The 19,702-nt window shown below is 37.3% G+C and overlaps 1 protein-coding gene across 5 annotated transcripts in view; it reads left to right on the top strand.

The window, feature by feature from the left end:
* APAF1 (apoptotic peptidase activating factor 1) overlaps positions 1-19,702 on the top strand; it is a 96,390-nt gene that overhangs the window by 30,219 nt on the left and 46,469 nt on the right. For all 5 annotated transcript variants that reach the window (XM_082419319.1, XM_082419317.1, XM_082419318.1 and 2 more), the window contains 6 exons: positions 940-1,053; positions 1,502-1,686; positions 5,739-5,865; positions 6,909-7,034; positions 8,973-9,104; positions 12,369-12,494. In XM_082419319.1, coding sequence (XP_082275445.1) covers positions 940-1,053; positions 1,502-1,686; positions 5,739-5,865; positions 6,909-7,034; positions 8,973-9,104; positions 12,369-12,494 — 810 coding nt within the window. The remainder of the gene's footprint in view (positions 1-939; positions 1,054-1,501; positions 1,687-5,738; positions 5,866-6,908; positions 7,035-8,972; positions 9,105-12,368; positions 12,495-19,702) is intronic.

Genomic DNA, 19,702 nt, shown 5'->3' with positions numbered 1-19,702 from the left:
TACTTTTTGTGAATTGGCTCTCATCCATTGATTGCCTTTACCTGTTTTTCTATTGGAGTGTTTATCTGTTTCTTATTCTTTTATTAGAATTTTTTATAAAAATATTAGCCTTCATCTATCATACATTTGTAAATAAATTTTTTTCCTGGTTTATTTTTTGTCTTAAATTTTATTTATATTGTTTTTTTACTATATTGAACATTTGAGTTTTTGTGTAGTTAAATGCACCACTATTTTTCTTTTCGGTATTTTGCTTTGGGGTCATGTTTATAAGAATTTCCTTCACCCCAGGGTTACAAAAATAGTAAATATCGGTATCTTCTAGTATTTTTTTAAAATTAAATTAAATTAATTTATTTATTTTATTTTCGGCTGCTTTTTCTTGGGTCTTCCTTGCTGCATGAGGGCTTTCTCTAGTTGCGGCGAGCGGGGGCTACTCTTCGTTGCGGTGCGCAGGCTTCTCATTGCGGTGGCTTCTCTTGTTGGGAGCACAGGCGCTAGGCGCGTGGGCTTCAGTAGTTGTGGCACGCGGGCTCAGTAGTTGTGGCTCGCGGGCTCTAGAGCGCAGGCTCAGGAGTTGTGGCGCATGGGCTTAGTTGTTCTGCGGCATGTAGGATCTTCCTGGACCAGGGCTCGAACCTGTGTCCCCTGCATTGGGAGGTGGATTCTTAACCACTGCGCCACCAGGGCAACCCTCTTCTAGTATTTTTTGAAGTTTCTATTTTATATTTAAGTCTGAAAAATCCATCTGAAATTTATTTTGAATTAAGGTGTGAGGTCCATTTTTTGTTTCTTTGGAACTGTTAATGATATGTTCCTTTTTGTCCTTAAATTGTAGGTATCTGCTAAGTTTCTCTCAGTAGTGTTAGGATAATAATGGTAGATTTAAAATTCGTTGATTCTTTAACAGTGCTGCTGATCTTTTTTTTTTTTTTTAAGGAACTGTGTGCTTTAATGTTTTCCCTGGATTGGATTAAAGCAAAAACGGAGCTCGTAGGCCCTGCTCATCTGATTCATGAATTTGTGGAATACAGGCATATGTTGGATGAAAAGGTATATATTGTTATGAAAAATAAGTCCTTAAAGGACGTCTCATTTTGACATTTAATTCTAGGTTTAATAGTGGGGATGAACAAAATAGCAGAGGTGAAGAGCGATAATTTCCTTACTTAATCTTTGATTATTCTAATTATTTTGCTTCCTCTCCTGCTGTGGATAGGATTGAGGTTTGAAAGCTGGGGAAGTAAAGTGTTCAGTGTTTTTTTTAGGAAAGAGAATGTGTTAAGAAGGTAGCACTTAGATAATGAGATTTTTTTTTTTTTTTACCCTATGTTTAAAAGTCCGAAGAGGATCACTATGTATTTGTTACCTAATGGTTGGCTATTTAATTTTAGCTCCTATAGAGAATATTTAAGCCTTTAAAGTGACAAGATCACAGAAACAAAAAAATGTCAGATCTTGGCTCTGGTTACATTTCTAAGAGATTTCATTTTGTTCATAGGATGGTACAGTCTGTGAGAATTTCCAGGAGTTTTTATCTTTAAATGGACATCTTCTTGGACGACAGCCATTTCCTAATATTGTACAACTGGGCCTCTGTGAACTGGAAACTTCAGAAGTTTATCAGCAAGCTAAGCTGAAGGCCAAGCAGGAGGTCGATAACGGAATGCTTTACGTGGAATGGATGTAAGTAGGTTAGGAGAGAAACCAAAGGGAACAGTACTAACTGTGTCATTATTTTTCAGGTAGTGAATAAGTTCACTCCAGGAAGACGTCACTACTTTGGATAGGGCTCAAACTTTTAATAAGCATTCTTACTTTTTGAAAAGTTCTAGAGAAGTAACCATAGGAGAAATACATATTTTCAGAGTCCATAAAAATAGATGCTTGCCTATAAGATGACTTCTGACAAGTCATCCTAAATATTAATATAAATGCTTCACTTATTGTAATACAGTATAGTAGCAAAGAGCATTGTTTTTGAAGCTACAAACCTAGGTTTGAGACTCAGTTCTAAAACCTAAGAGTTTTGTGATTTTGAACAAGTTACAGGTTACTCTTCTTTCTCATACGTGAAATAGAGATAACAATCCTTTGAGGTAAGCGCTGTTTTTGGGAAGATTTAAATCAGATATTGGATGTAAAGTGATGAGCACTTTGCCTTGCATATAGCCCATATTAAACTTCCACTGAATCCTGATTCTTCTAGCTCCGAAGAGGCCCTTCAGTTGTGTTCTTATCTTAATTTTATCAATTTGTAAAAGGAAAAAGGGTAAACTACTAACTTTTTAATGCCTATTATATACTATATGCTCACATATGTTGTTCATTTTATCTTCAAAACAACCTTATAACGTAAATATTATTTGCCCTACTTTACAAATGAGAAAATTGAGGCACAGAGAGGTTGAGACTTGACTGAGCTCATGTGGCTTGCTGAATGTGATTTAAACTGTGGGTCTGGCTTTATTTTCATGCTCCTTTTGATAATAAGTATGAAGGGTCATCTTTTCACATGTATAATTTATATCTAAATTGACCTCCTGGTTGATATCGTCTGTGATCTATATAGCCCTGGACCTTCTTTCCAAATAATTCAGGTTGCCATAGGTGGTTTCCCTAATTCAGTTTAGTTCAACAAACATTTGAGTTTCTCTACTGTGCTAAAGCACTGTTACTAGGTGCTAAGGCTCTCCCCAAGGAGCTTACAGTCTAGTAGTGAAGGAAGAAGTTTAAACAGATAATTATAATGTGATAAATGGAACAGAAGTAATGTATAAAATAGAGGTAAAACTGAGAAGTGGGTAATTTAGCTTGCATGGATGAGGGATTCTGGTAAGGTTCTGTAAAGGAGAGAGTTAAAATTTTTTTATAATTAAAAATTAAGTTAAAAAAAATTTAAATTTTATTTTACTTTTTGGCCACACCATGCAGCTTGTGGGATCTTAGTTCCCTGACCAGGGATTGAACCCAGGCCCACGGCAGTGAAAGCGCCAAGTCCTAAACACTGGACCACCAGGGAATTCCTCAAAAAATTAAATTTTAATTTTTCATTGATTTTATTTTTGTTTTAAAGCAATGCATGTTCCTGATTTTTTTTTTTTTTTTAAATCAGTGTTAGAGGGATGTAAAATGAAAAGTCAGAGACTCTTCATGTTCCCCTACCTTCTCACTTCCCAGAGTTCACCATTCTTTAACATTTTCTTGGGATGAGGTTTCACTCTCCCTGGAAGCAGCCACCTTATTCATTGAGATCTGTCTGTATTCTAGAATACTTGTTTACTCAATATCATAGCATTCTGTCATTTTACGGTGGTTTTCTGTTTACTTGTTTTTTTCCCCGTAATTATCCATTCTGTAGTATAGAACGTTTGGAGGTTAAAATAACAGACTCTGGCTCTAGACCACCTGGGCTTGAATCCCAGCTCTGCTATTTTTTAGTTGTGTATCATTAGGAGAAAGTTATTCAACTTCTGTTGCCTAGTGGTACTATTCATAGCATTGTTGTGAGGATTTAAATGCGTGTGTGTATGTACACAAACATACACACCTACATAGGTTGCTTAGAACAGTACCTAGATCATAGAAAGTGCTCAATGAATGTTAGTTGTTGTTTTTAAGAATAAATAGCATTTAGGGAATTCCCTGGTGGTCCAGTGGTTAGGATTCTGTGCTTTTACTGCCGAGGGCCTGGGTTCTATCCCTGGTTGGGGAACTAAGATCCTGCAAGCCATGTGGTGTGGCCAAAAAAAAAAAAAAAAGGTTAAAAAAGAAAAGGATAGGGCTTCCTTGGTGCAGTGGTTAGGAATCCGCCTGCCAATGCAGGGGACACGGGTTCTAGCCCTGGTCTGGGAAGATCCCACATGCCGCGGAGCGACTAAGCCCGTGCGCCACAGCACTGAGCCTGTGCTCTAGAGTCCACGAGCCACAACTGCCGAAGCCCATGTGCCACAACTACTGAAGCCCGCGTGCCACAACTCCTGAAGCCTGCGCATCTAGAGCCTGTGCGCCGCAACAAGAGAAGCCACTGCGATGAGAAGCCTGCACACTGCAACGAAGAGTGGACCCCGCTTGTCGCAACTAGAGAAAGCCCGCATGCAGCAATGAAGACCCAATGCAGCCAAAAATAAAATAAAAATAGATAAAAAATGAATAAATTTATTTTAAAAAAAAGAGAAAAGGATAAATAGCATTTAGCATTTTGCCTGGTCCATGTAGTTGGTATTCAAGAGAAATTTGTAGAAGATTGACTGAATTCATGTTTTAGTTAGTGACTAAAATAGAATTGTGATACTTGGTCTGATAATCAGATGGGCATAGGTTTAGTTCTTGTTATCTTTTGAACGTTGAGTTTGTTATTTTTACTTTTTCTTGCTGTTTTTTTTTTTCCGCTTCATCAACTGCATTTCAACCTGTGATGTTCTCTCCTAGGATGGTTAGTCATTAATAGCTGTATCTTTTTAACTGGGTTTGACCAGGTCATATTCAAAGAATGCTTTATTTTTCAGTACTAGAAAGCTTTTTTTTTTCCTTCTGTAGAAAGTTTAGGTTGGTATAAACGTAATTTGAGTTTCATCTTTCAAAGAAATCATTCATGCATTTGTTTGTTATTTATCTAATACTTTTTGGCCATACGCCCATCGTTGTGACAGGTCACTTTCCGAGCTTTGAGGAATTGAGTGGATAGGTCAGGGGACATATTTTCTTAATCTGATTCTCTAAACTTTGCCAGTAGCTTACCTGTTTATCCTCCAGATTCTCATCACTCTGGTTTTTATAGTTGTTTGTTTTATCACTTCTAGTGAAGTTTAATACTTTCTAGGCAAGGTTTAAGTCTGATTTGCCTTTGTGTTCCCTTTTTTCATTTGGTCTGTTTTGTGTGTGATACCTGTTCAGAGCAGGTATCATTACTCACATTTTACATATGAGAAAAAGGAAACTTATTAGGTTAAGTAACTTGCATAAGTTTACACACCTAATAAGTAGTAGAAGCAGGGTTGCCCTTTAGGTTTATCTGACGCCTAACCTTTTCCTCTTAAGATAAGCATGATACCACTAAATATATTTACTCACAGTGACTGGGGTGTACGTATGTGGAATTCTGACACTGTTCTAATACTTTCCCCATTTTAAGTATACATCACATTCCTTTACCCTTTCGCCTTTGTGAAATAATATCTATACTAGTGCAATACTCAGTATTTAGTAGATTAAGATACAAAGAAAATGACATTACTTTTTTTCTCTATATCTGAATAATTGTAGTTAGAGAAGAATAGTTTTAAAGTGCACATCATAATGGTGGGTGTAGTGTCATACTTTAGTTAGGAAATGAGCTTCATTTTGCTATAGCTCTTTCCTTTTGAAAAAGATGGAGATTTTTTTGAGGTTATCCTCTTATAATGTTTTCTCTGCACATGTTGTTATTAATGTATTAGAGGAAAATAAAAACTGACATGTATTTGATTAACTGGATTTCTTCCAACTCAGTGATATTTGTAGTACATGACAGGTTGCTTGATATAGCGTAGCATTTATCTTAAAATGCTGCTTTTGTTATATTATGCTTTTTTTCCCTCAGGTGATGTGTGCTGTCATTTACGTATTGGTAATTTAATTTTAAGAGTTTTGTGTTTTTTGGAACATAACTATGTTAAAAGACAGTTTATTACTGAAAGAAAATAATTACTTTTACTCTTGTTTATTGGGTTTCTGTTCATTTTTTCCCTTATATTTAGAAACAAAGAAAACATCAAGAATCTCTCCCGCTTGGTCGTCCGCCCCCATACAGATGCTGTGTACCATGCTTGCTTTTCTGAGGATGGTCAAAGAATAGCTTCTTGTGGAGCTGATAAAAACTTGCAGGTAAACCTATCTCTTGAGAAAAATGGAAAGAGTCATGCACCTAATACTGTGCATATTAGGATATATTTAAATTCTAAAATTCAAGAAAATTGCACATTAGGAATAGAGAAATGTTCAGATCTCTTGAACATTTTATGAAAGCTTTCTCTATAGATTTAAAAGATATGGTGGTGTATTTTCATAATTCTAAACTTGCCAAGTGACATAGAAGTGCATTTTACCTGAGCAGTCAGTTCTTGTCATCCATGTGACAGCTAAGGGTAGTGAGGAAATGATAACTGTTAAAAGACATAAGGACTTCATAGCACAGTGAACAGGACTCTGATTAAAAAACAGTGACCGTGTAAAATGCCTGTTTTATCATAGGCTTGAGCATAGATTTCTGACTGTAAATAGGAATTGGACTAGATTATTTCCTTAGGTGCTTGAAGGAATTTTAATTTCTCATTTGTTTTCAGAAAACATGAATGAGTGCTTTTCTTTAAATTGGTACTCAACGTTTTGATTTTGAAGGAAACAAAAACTAGTTAAAACATTTAAATTTAAGATTGCAAGATTATGATTATAAGCCTTATTTCTATATGTGTACTTTATTACTACTTTTATTAATTTTGGCTTTTGAGCCGCAGAAGGCATATTGAATGAAGTGTTTTCTACTGATTGTTAAGAATTTGCCAGACTGTTCTCAAGAACTGAAGCTACTGTCAGTTCTATTGATTGATTGATTGCTGCACTACGTGGCAGGAGGGATCTTACTTCTCTGACCAGGGATCGATCCCGGGCCCCCTGCAGTGGGAGTGCGGAGTCTTAACCACTGGACCACCAGGGAAGTCCCTTTGTGTTTTTTTTTTGGGCAGGATGATTTTCTTTTTATGTTAAGGCATACGAATTCTGACAGAAATTCTCATTTTTGGAGTGATATTGCCAAGGTTCATTTCTGTTGCAAAATAACAGTGATAAAGATCTTTTAAAGAAATATTTTATTGAATGATGGCCCATGGTTAAATAGGTATAGTAAAAAGATTTTATTGTTGCTTACATAGGTTTTCAAAGCTGAAACAGGAGAGAAACTTCTAGAAATCAAGGCTCATGAGGATGAAGTGCTTTGCTGTGCATTCTCTGCAGATGACAGATTTATAGCAACCTGCTCAGTGGATAAAAAAGTGAAGGTAGGGAAATATTTTCCTCTTGAGTTGTAATCACCACAGAATTTATTTTCTTTTTCTGTAATAGAGGGACTAGAGTAAGTAGGGTTAAAGGACTCTTGCCTATTGATCTACTAACTTGAGGCAAACCAGTTTTATCCATTGTAAATTAATTCTGTCTAAAACTTTTTAAGCACAAGCAAAAATGCCTAGGTTGATTAGCCTAGGAAACACAGCTGATATTTATATTTATCAGGCAGCTGGGAAACACAATTTCAGATTAATGAATTTGCCTGCCACTTATTGACAGGTCTGTGGGTTAAATATCAGTTGAAATCTCTAAGTGTACTGTGGTCGGAAGTGTTGCTGAACAGAATTATTGTCTGAGATCGATTCCTGTTGTAAAATATATAATTTGTGAAATGCAACCAAGATTTTTTTTACCTTTATGAGCTGGCTTACATTCAATGCAAAACTAGATGAATAAACATACTAACAATCAGGTTACTAGTCTACAAAGTAAACAGAGAAAAGAAAACCCACAGGGTAATTTTTATCTTTGTTAATTATTCTTTTTTTTGTTTCTTGTCCCTAAATTTGGCTTTTAGCCAGAGTATTTTTATGGAATTTAAGAGAAAGTGAAGTCTAGGGGAATATTTTATTTGATAAATGGAGGGGAGACCTCATTTTAGGCTTTTTTCAAAAGGGGTGTGGAATGCTGAATCTGTTTAGGTGGGGTGGGCCTTAGTGGACTTGGGAGCAAGAAAGTTGGCTTGAGAGTTTTTGTGGAGTTTGCATCTACTTGAAGAGGACCCCGGAGTGTCCAGACTAAATTGAGACTTCAGAAAAATCTTCTTGATAGATTGGACTCTCTATGTGGCTTTACAACCAACCAGTTAATTCACTCTATAACCACTATTCTGAGTCAGACTTGGAGTTGGCCATTCTGTGGTATTCCAGAGTCAGAGCTATGTGGCTCAAGTTTCTATTTGTAAGAAATTTAAAGCAAGAGGCAGAAGTACTTATTACAGAACTTTAAAATAAAATAAACTCTTTGGACCTTTGGAGAGTGCTTTGATAAGATAAAAGAAAATGCTATGGGAGGGACATTAGTACCTCTAAAAGTCTAAAGCCCAGTGAAAACTCATTAGGTAATTTATTTCTTTTGTTTGTTTGATGAAACAGACTACTTACATAGTAACTAGGAAAATGATTACTTTTTACTGAGAACACTGCATGAGGCTTTATACTACACACTTTCTTATATTACATTATCAATTTCTCACTACAATTGCAAAGTAAGTGTTGATCCCATTTTAGAGATGAGGAAACAGGTTCAGAGATGAAGTCATTTGCCCAGGCTCATATTAACTAATGCCTGATGGCACCAGGGTTGAAAGCTAGGTTTCCCTCAGAATCTAAAGCCTTTATTTTTTTTCACTGAGCCATTTGCCTTTACTTACTTATTAGTACCTTGAAGTCAGCAGAACACTTATCAAATTCTTTGTCATTTGACACCATGCATTGTGTAAGATGGGTACAAGTATCCCCATTTTACAGAGAGGGGAACTGAAATGCAGGTAAATTAAGGACTTGACTAGGGACACACAACTTATAAGTGGTAGAGCCAGGTCTTAGACTGCTCTGATTAATTATTCTGGTCTGAAGTCCATTATTCCATCCCTTTTATAGCACTTTTCTGCCTGCTGTCAATTCATATGAACATGTGAAATCTTGCCCTTGAAAAATGTAATGTTTTACATTACTTGCAGGTAGACTTACAGGTAATTAAAAAAAAAACATTCTGGCAAAATGCTGACATAATTTAGGGAAGGGGGAGGTATTCATTAGTAGTATCATGTCTGGGAAAATCTTCAAAACAGCTCACATTTGCTTTGTCTCTCTGTTTTCTCTTTGAAAATAAGGGGTACTTGTAAATTTTATTTTCTCTATTCTCTTTAGATTTGGAATTCTGTGTCTGGGGAACTAGTACATACCTATGATGAGCACTCAGAGCAAGTCAATTGCTGCCACTTCACCAACAATAGTAATCACCTTCTCTTAGCCACTGGTTCAAATGACTGCTTCCTCAAAGTAAGTGTGGATAATGAGAATTATGTAGATAAATTTGGTAGATACATCACAACATCTCCTTTAATTTTTTTTCATATATTGTATTAATCAGGGATCTTTTGGTTGCAGGGGTAGAAACTTTCATATTAGCTTAAGCAACAACAACAACAACAAAGATATTATTGGCTCTTGTAACTGAAAAGTCTAGAAGGAGTGTGGCTTCAGGCATAGCTGATTCCAGATGCCTAAAATACTTTCTCAGGCTCTAACACCCCCTCCATCTCTAGACTCTGTTTCCCTTTTTGTTGATTCAGGCATATTCTCTCTGTGCAGCAGATTTGGCTATCCTTAGCTCCAGGCTGACATGGATATTACAGCTCATAATCACAGAGGAAGGGAAACTCGCTCTTTCCCAGGTCCCATAGTCTTCCCATAGAGAAAACTCTAGTTGACGTGGTTCGGGTTACATGCGCATTGCTGAATAACCCTAGTGGTCAGTAGGATGGAATCCTTCGATTGGCCAGGGGTCACAGGTTTAGCCATGTAGAAATGGGACGAATAGGTGAGGTCAGCTCCACTTGAATTATGACTGGGGCTTGATTCAAGATTCGAAAGAGAGAGTCTGATATCAGAAAGAGGAGGGAAAAAATGTACTGATAGGAAAAGAACAAATTTTAAACCAAACTAAAACCAGAAATAGATATTCGTTCCACATATGTTTGGTAATTTTTTTAAGATAAATTTATTTATTTTATTTATTTATTTTTGGCTGTGTTGGGTTTTCATTGCTGCATGCGGACTTTCTCTAGTTGCAGTGAGCGGGGGCTGCTCTTCCTTGCGGTGTGTGGGCTTCTCATTGTGGTGGCTTCTCTTGTTGTGGAGCATGGGCTCTAGGCGTACGAGCTTCAGTAGTTGTGGCACTCAGGCTCAGTAGTTGTGGCTCGCGGGCTCTAGAGCGCAAGCTCAGTAGTTGTGGCGCACAGGCTTAGTTGCTCCGCGACATGTGGGATCTTCCCGGACCAGGGCTTGAACCCATGTCCCCTGCATTGGCAGGCGGATTCTTAACCACTGTACCACCAGGGAAGCCCAGTCAACAGTTTTAAATAAGGACAAGTTTTACTTTAAGACTGGTCATTCCACACTTGCATTTCCATGAGGGCTATTAGGACTTACTAATTGTGCTTTTTTTTTAAAAAAAAAAAATCTGATTTTATTGTATTCTTTCAAGTCCTGGGTCCTATGTCCTATGCAAGGGTTCTATTCTCTTATTTTTATAAACTTTAAGTTCTTTTTTTTAAAAAAAATTATTTATTTCTTTGGCTGCGTTGGGTCTTTGTTGCTGTGCGTGGGCTATCTCTAGTTGCGGCGAGTGGGGGCTACTCTTCATTGAGGTGCACGGGCTTCTCATTGCGGTGGCTTCTCTTGTTGCAGAGCACGGGCTCTAGGATGCGTGGGCTTCAGTAGTTGTGGCTCGTGGGCTCTAGAGTGCAGGCTCAGTAGTTGTGGTGCACAGGCTTATTTGCTTCACGGCACGTGGGATCTTCCCGGACCAGGGCTTGAACCCGTGTCCCCCACATTGGCAGGTGGATTCTTAACCCCTGCGCCACCAAGGAAGTCCCACTTCTTGTGCTTTTTTTTTTTTTTTTTAAATTTTGGCTGTGTTGGGTCTTCGTTGCTGTGCACGGGCTTTATCTAGTTGCAGAGAGCGGGGGCTGCTCTTTGGTGCATGTGCGGGCTTCTCATTGCGGTGGCTTCTCTCCTTGCGGAGCACGGGCTCTAGGCACGTGGGCTTCAGTAGTTGTGGCGCGTGGGCTCAGTAGTTGTGGCTCGCGGGCTCTAGAGCACAGGCTCAGTAGTTGTGGTGCACGGGCTTAGTTGCTCTGTGGCATGTGGGATCTTCCCGGACCAGGGCTCGAACCCGTGTCCCCTTCATTGGCAGGCAGATTCTTAACCACTGTGCCACCAGGGAAGCCCTTCTTGTGCTTTTTGAACTGAGAGAAGCCAATGAAAAGATGTAAATTTGATGCTGCTCCCATGTAATTTGCGTTAATCTGCAGAATTGGGTTTATCTGGGACTGGAATAAAAGAAGCTAGGGATGGAGATGGACATAAAGAACAGGACTTACTGATCACTTCCAAAGGATTTTTATTAAGATTAATTTTGGGAGGTAAATGATTTCTTCTTCTGTGTTTAATTAGCACAAATCACCCTTGCCCATTTTATTTACATTTTTTATACTTTTCAAACATACCCCAAAGGAGAGAGAATAGTAACTCTCGTGGTGTCCATCATCTAGCTCCAACAATTGTCAACATTTACCAATTGTATTTTATTCCCCCACCACCTCCCATTTTTTTGGGTTAGAGCATTTTATAGCAAATCCCAGGTAACATATCATTTCACCCAGAATACTTCAGCATGAATGTCTGAGGTCTAAAACATATATACCATGCCATTATCATACCTAACATAATAAACAGTAATTTCATAATATACCTGGTCCATGTTCTTTTTTCCTTATTAGTCTCAAAACATATCTTTCTACCATAGATTTATTGGAGTCAGAATCCAAACTTCAAGTGGCATTTGGTTGATATGTCTCTTAAATCTCTTTTATTCTTTAAATGTTCCCCTTCCCGTCTATCTCTTTTTTTATGCCATTGATTTGTTAGAAAAATTGAGTCATTTATCCTGTGGAATGTCCCACCTTCTGGATTTGGTTGATTGCTTCCAGGAAGGGTTGTTTAACTTGCTCTTCTAATCCCTTATGTTTCCCATCAAATGTATTTATATCTATCTTTGCAGTCTTTGTATTTTTGAGTCATTTTTTAAGAGCGTTAATAGATTTTAGCCTAGTTAGTAGACTCTAGGTTTGCATAGGGAAATCTTAGAAATGACTATTTTTAGAGTTGGATAACTTAGCATCTAAAAAAATTGGGCAATTTATTTTACATATTACTTGTTATACAGCTGAGTAAAATAATAATGATTTCAAACTACTTTGTTAAAATAAGCAGTAATTGTTTAGCTAGTTTAGGGCTCAGACTGAAGCCTAGATAAACCTTCAAGTCCCTTAGTAGATTTAGGTGCTGATCTAAGGGCTGCCCCATTACTCGTTAATCACAAGTTCACCTTTGTGTTTGACACCTTTGTCAATCTGTGAATGGAACGCTTCCTGTAACTGAAAAAGCTTAATTGGGAGGGAAGGAAGAACTTTACATGATTTCTAACTTTTCCCCATTCACTGCTAGTTTTTCAGTTATCTTTTTATCTTTCTCAAATAGCTCTGGGCTCTGAATCAAAAAGAATGTCGAAATACCATGTTTGGCCATACAGATTCAGTCAATCACTGCAGATTTTCACCAGATGATAAGCTTTTGGCTAGTTGTTCAGCTGATGGAACATTAAAGGTATGCTTTTGTTCATTGTTAAAATGGGTTGTAAATAATTTTATTGTCTTACGGAAATAGATTTCTGTTTTTCACATTTCTGCAGAAAGTTTCTTCCTTCAACTTCCAGGAGCATATTTACTATAACTGTAATTGGTTGTCATAATGATTGCTTATTAATGGTTTACTACCTTATGCTTTAACGTTCATATAATTTTAATTCTTAATTTTTAAGCATGTATTTCATTTATGGTTTCATAAAATCTTTTGAGATCTATGGGATCAAATTTGTAAGGGTCCTGCTTTTATCATTCATTTATTCTGCCTTTTATGTTCCTATATTCCTGTTTTTGTGAAATCTTACGGGGGAAAACTCAGAGCTAGGGAAAAAAGCTTATTCAGCCTCCTGAAATTTATAGTCTTTAAAAAAACTAGGGCTTCCCTGGTGGCGCAGTGGTTGAGAATCTGCCTGCCAGTGCAGGGGACACGGGTTCGAGCCCTGGTCTGGGAAGATCCCACATGCCACGGAGCAACTAGGCCCGTGAGCCACAATTACTGAGCCTGCGTGTCTGGAGCCTGGGCTCCGCAACAAGAGAGGCCGCGATAGAGGCACGCGCACCGCGATGAAGAGTGGCCCCCACGTGCCGCAACTAGAGAAAGCCCTCTCACAGAAACGAAGACCCAACACAGCCATAAATAAATAAATAAATTAAAACAAAAACAAAAACAAAAACAAACCTAAATTCTTCTTCCTTTAATCTCCACCTTACTTCTCAATAAGATCCTATGCCACTTTCTTATTCCTCTCTACTGTCATTCTGGTCTCCTGTTTGTTGATTCTCCTTTCTTTGGTGTTAAATCCAATCCATCTTTGACTTCCTCATCTCTTGGTCTACCTTTTCCCCTCCCATTCTGTAGCGTTTGCTCTGGTTCATGCTGTCATACCCTCATGTGTGATAGCAGCCTTCTAAGATATACTCTTCATCCTTCCTTATCCCAATATGTAGCTGCTAGATTAACTCTCTACCTCTGTTTTCATCTTGCCATTTTTAGCTGGAACACAAAAGTACCATATTCTAAATTGTGATAAACCCAGGCTCGTCAGGCACACCTCTAAGGCTCTTCACTTTCCATTATTCTGCTACCTCTGATCCTGTCCAGTACATTAATTGTCACTTCTGGGCAAGATAATTTTGGGGGTTTATTTCAACTACTGTCCCTACATATGTTTCATTAGTCTTTTTTTTTTTTTTTTTCCACACACACACACTGTATTTTATTTTTACAAGAGATAAATAGACTGACACCAAACATTGTACATGGATGACCACAACAAAAGCAACAATGGTTGCAATTACCAAACATGAAACACAGTCATACTATGTCATAATATTGACATTCAGTCCAGTAATCCTCCACTGTAATAGCTCCTTTACTTTGCAGTGAAAATTGATTTGTATATTCTTTGCCTCTGAGTCCTTGTTGGATTTTTTTTTTTTTAATTCAGACAGAAAGTCACAAAAATTATACTCATCCTCATCAGTTCACTCAGTCCCATGTAATTAATTTTTTTTTTCATCTTGATCTTTTGTTAGCACTTTTATGAGTTCATCAGTTTTTCATTAGAGTTCTGAAAATGCTTATTCATTCAGTTCAGCAGTACAGTCAGTTACCAGAAACCTGCACTTGTCAGAGTCTTTTCCATGAATTTCTTAAAGATGAAACCCTTTTATAGGAACATATTTGCAAAAGCATCAGAGTACACACAGAACTGTCTGTAAATTACAAAAGACTTCAAAATGACCACGGTTAAAGATTTGATGAAAGTTCATAATAATGCAGTTGACAAGAAAATTAGTTATTTCTGAGATATACATTTTAAAGTAATAACTAGGATTATGACTTATAACATTATACCAGAACATATAAGATTTTTAGAAATTTCATGTAATGTCTGAAACATTTATATTAACATGTTTCCATACAAATAACCCAATGAAAGTTTAGTATTAGTTGTTTTGTTTGTTTGTTTTTTTATACTGCAGGTTCTTATTAGGCATCAATTTTATACACATCAGTGTATACATGTCAATCCCAATCGCGCAATTCAGCACAACACCATCCCCACCCCACCGCAGTTTTCCCCCCTTGGTGTCCATATGTCTTTTCTCTACATCTGTGTCTCAACCTCTGCCCTGCAAACTGGCTCATCTGTACCATTTTTCTAGGTTCCACATACATGCGTTAATATACGATATTTGTTTTTCTCTTTCTGACTTACTTCACTCTGTATGACAGTCTCTAGATCCATCCACGTCTCAACAAATGACTCAATTTCGTTCCTTTTTATGGCTGAGTAATATTCCATTGTATATATGTACCACATCTTCTTTATCCATTCGTCTGTCGATGAGCATTTAGGTTGCTTCCATGACCTGGCTATTGTAAATAGTGCTGCAATGAACATTGGGGTGCATGTGTCTTTTTGAAATATGGTTTTCTCTGGGTATATGCCCAGTAGTGGGATTGCTGGGTCATATGGTAATTCTATTTTTAGTTTTTTAAGGAACCTCCATATTGTTCTCCATAGTGGCTGTATCAGTTTACATTCCCATCAACAGTGCAAGAGGGTTCCCTTTTCTCCACACCCTCTCCAGCATTTGTTGTTTGTAGATTTTCTGATGATGCCCATTCTAACTGGTGTGTGGTGATACCTCATTGTAGTTTTGATTTGCATTTCTCTAATAATTAGTGATGTTGAGCATCTTTTCATGTGCTTCGTGGCCGTCTGTATGTCTTCTTTGGAGAAATGTCTATTTAGGTCTTTGCCCATTTTTGGATTGGGGTGATTGTTTCTTTAATATTGAGCTGAATGAGCTGTTTATATATTTTGGAGATTAATCCTTTGTCCGTTGATTCGTTTGCAAATATTTTCTCCCATTCTGAGGGTTGTCTTTTCGTCTTGTTTATGGTTTCCTTTGCTGTGCAAAAGCTTTGAAGTTTCATTAGGTCCCATTTGTTTATTTGTGTTTTTATTTCCATTACTCTAGGAGGTGGATCAAAAAAGATCTTGCTGTGATTTATGTCAAAGAGTGTTCTTCCTATGTTTTCCTCTAAGAGTTTTATAGTGTCCAGTCTTACATTTAGGTCTCGAATCCATTTTGAGTTTATTTTTGTGTATGGTGTTAAGGAGTATTCTAATTTCATTCTTTTACATGTAGCTGTCCAGTTTCCCCAGCACCACTTATTGAAGAGACTGTCTTTTCTCCATTGTATATCTTTGCCTCCTTTGTCATAGATTAGTTAACCATAGGTGCGTGGGTTTATCTCTGGGCTTTCTATCTTGTTCCATTGATCTATGTTTCTGTTTTTGTGCCAGTACCATATTGTCTTGATTACTGTAGCTTTGTAGTATAGTCTGAAGTCAGGGAGTCTGATTCCTCCAACTCCGTTTTTTTCCCTCAAGATTGCTTTGGCTATTCGGAGTCCTTTATGTCTCCATACAAATTTTAAGATGATTTGTTCTAGTTCCGTAAAAAATGCCATTGGTAATTTGATAGGGATTGCATTGAATCTGTAGATTGCTTTGGGTAGTATAGTCATTTTCACAATGTTGATTCTTCCAATCCAAGAACATGGTATATCTCTCCATCTGTTGGTATCATCTTTAATTTCTTTCATCAGTGTCTTATAGTTTTCTGCATACAGGTCTTTTGTCTCCCTAGGTAGGTTTATTCCTAGGTATTTTATTCTTTTTGTTGCAATGGTAAATGGGAGTGTTTCCATAATTTCTCTTTCAGATTTTTCATCATTAGTGTATAGGAATGCAAGACATTTCTGTGCATTAATTTTGTATCCTGCAGCTTTACCATATTCATTAATTAGCTCTAGCAGTTTTCTGGTGGCAGTTTTAGGATTCTCTATGTATAGTATCATGTCATCTGCAAACAGTGACAGTTTTACTTCTTCTTTTCCAATTTGTATTCCTTTTATTTCTTTTTCTTCTCTGATTGCCGTGGCTAAGACTTCCAGAACTATGTTGAATAATAGTGGTGAGAGTGGACATCCTTGTCTCATTCCTGATCTTAGAGGAAATGCTTTCAGTTTTTCACCATTGAGAATGATGTTTGCTGTGGCTTTGCCATATATGGCCTTTATTATGTTGAGGTAGGTTCCCTCTATGCCCACTTTCTGGAGAGTTTTTATCATAAATGGGTGTTGAATTTTGTCAAAAGCTTTTTCTGCATCTATTGAGATGATCATATGGTTTTTATTCTTCAACTTGTTAATATGGTGTATCACATTGATTGATTTGCGTATATTGAAGAATCCTTGCATCCCTGGGATAAATCCCCCTTGATCGTGGTGTATGATCCTTTTAATGTGTTGTTGGATTCTGTTTGCTAGTATTTTGTTGAGGATTTTTGCATCTATATTCATCAGTGATATCGGTCTGTAATTTTCTTTCTTTGTAGTGTCTTTGTCTGGTTTTGGTATCAGGGTGATGGTGACCTCATAGAATGAGTTTGGGAGTGTTCCTTCCTCTGCAATTTTTTGGAAGAGTTTGAGAAGGATAGGTGTTAGCTCTTCTCTAAATGTTTGATAGAATTCACCTGTGAAGCCATCTGGTCCTGGACTTTTGTTTGTTGGAAGATTTTTAATCACAGTTTCAATTTCATTGCTTGTGATTGGTCTGTTCATATTTTCTATTTCTTCCTGGTTCAGTCTTGGAAGGTTATACCTTTCTAAGAATTTGTCCGTTTCTTCCAGGTTATCCATTTTATTGGGATAAAGTTGCTTGTAGTAGTCTCTTAGGATGCTTTGTATTTCTGCAGTGTCTGTTGTAACTTCTCCTTTTTCATTTCTGATTTTATTGATTTGAGTCCTCTCCCTCTTTTTCTTGATGAGTCTGGCTAATGGCTTATCAATTTTGTTTATTTTCTCAAAGAACCAGCTTTTAGTTTTATTGATCTTTGCTATTGTTTTCTTTGTTTCTATTTCATTTATTTCTGCTCTGATCTTTATGATTTCTTTCCTTCTGCTAACTTTGGGTTTTGTTTGTTCTTCTTTCTCTAGTTTCTTTAGGTGTAAGGTTAGATTGTTTACTTGAGATTTTTCTTGTTTCTTTAGGCTTGTATAGCTATAAACTTCCCTCTTAGAACTGCTTTTGCTGCATCCCATAGGTTTTGGGTCGTCGTGTTTTCATTGTCATTTGTCTCTAGGTATTTTTTGATTTCTTCTTTGATTTCTTCAGTGATCTCTTGGTTATTTAGTAACGTATTGTTTAGCCTCCATGTGTTTGTGTTTTTTACGTTTTTTTCCCTGTAATTCATTTCTAATCTCATAGCATTGTGGTCAGAAAAGATGCTTGATATGATTTCAATTTTCTTAAATTTACTGAGGCTTGATTTGTGACCCAAGATGTGATCTATCCTGGAGAATGTTCTGTGCGCACTTGAGAAGAACGTGTAATCTGCTGTTTTTGGTTGGAATGTCCTATAAATATCAATTAAATCTATCTGGTCTATTGTGTCATTTAAAGCTTCTGTTTCCTTATTTATTTTCATTTTGGATGATCTGTCCATTGGTGTAAGTGAGGTGTTAAAGTCCCCCACTATTATTGTGTTACTGTCAATTTCCTCTTTTATGGCTGTTAGCAGTTGCCTTATGTATTGAGGTGCTCCTATGTTGGGTGCATATATATTTATAATTGTTATATCTTCTTCTTGGATTGATCTCTTGATCATTATGTAGTGTCCTTCTTTGTCTCCTGTAGCATTCTTTACTTTAAAGTCTATTTTATCTGATATGAGTATAGCTACTCCAACTTTCTTTTGATTTCCATTTGCATGGAATATCTTTTTCCATCCCCTCACTTTCAGTCTGTATGTGTCCCTAGGTCTAAAGTGGGTCTCTTGTAGACAGCATATATATGGGTCTTGTTTTTATATCCATTCAGCGAGCCTGTGTCTTTTGGTTGGAGCATTTAATCCATTCACGTTTAAGGTAATTATCGATATGTATGTTCCTATGACCATTTTCTTAATTGTTTTGGGTTTGTTTTTGTAGGTCCTTTTCTTCTCTTGTGTTTCCCACTTAGAGAAGTTCCTTTAGCATTTGTTGTAGAGCTGGTTTGGTGGTGCTGAATTCTCTTAGCTTTTGCTTGTCTGTAAAGCTTTTGATTTCTCCATCAAATCTAAATGAGATCCTTGCCGGGTAGAGTAATCTTGGTTGTAGGTTCTTCCCTTTCATCACTTTAAGTATATCATGCCACTCCCTTCTGGCTTGTAGAGTTTCTGCTGAGAAATCAGCTGTTAACCTTATGGGAGTTCCCTTGTATGTTATTTGTCGTTTTTCCCTTGCTGCTTTCAATAATTTTTCTTTGTCTTTATTTTTTGCCATTTTGATTACTATGTGTCTCGGCGTGTTTCTCCTTGGGTTTATCCTGTATGGGACTCTCTGCGCTTCCTGGACTTGGGTGGCTATTTCCTTTCCCATGTTAGGGAAGTTTTCGACTATAATCTCTTCAAATATTTTCTCTGGCCCTTTCTCTCTCTCTTCTCCTTCTGGGACCCCTATAATGCGAATGTTGTTGCGTTTAATGTTGTCCCAGAGGTCTCTTAGGCTATCTTCATTTCTTTTCATTCTTTTTTCTTTAGTCTGTTCCGCAGCAGTGAATTCCACCATTCTGTCTTCCAGGTCACTTATCCGTTCTTCTGCCTCAGTTATTCTGCTATTGATTCCTTCTAGTGTAGTTTTCATTTCAGTTATTGTATTGGTCATCTCTGTTTGTTTGTTCTTTAATTCTTCTAGGTCTTTGTTAATCATTTCTTGCATCTTCTCAATCTTTGCCTCCATTCTTATTCCGAGGTCCTGGATCATCTTCACTATCATTATTCTGAATTCTTTTTCTGGAAGGTTGCCTATCTCCACTTCATTTAGTTGTTTTTCTGGGGTTTTTTCTTGTTCCTTCATCTGATATATAGCCCTCTGCCTTTTCATCTTGTCTATCTTTCTGTAACTGTGGGTTTTGGTCCACAGGCTGCAGTATTGTAGTTTTTCTTGCTTCTGCTGTCTGTCCTCTGGTGGTTGAGGCTATCTAAGAGGCTTGATGGGAGGCTCTGGTGGTGGGTAGAGCTGACTGTTGCTGTGGCGGACGGAGCTCCGTAACACTTTAATCCACTTGACTGTTGATGGGTGGGGCTGGGTTCCCTCCCTGTTGGTTGTTT

The sequence above is a fragment of the Balaenoptera physalus genome, assembly GCF_965194825.1.
Source record: "Balaenoptera physalus genome assembly, chromosome: 13".
NCBI lineage: Eukaryota > Metazoa > Chordata > Mammalia > Artiodactyla > Balaenopteridae > Balaenoptera > Balaenoptera physalus.
The sequence above is the reverse complement of the archived record's forward strand: the minus strand, read 5'-3'. Positions and strand labels throughout refer to the sequence as shown.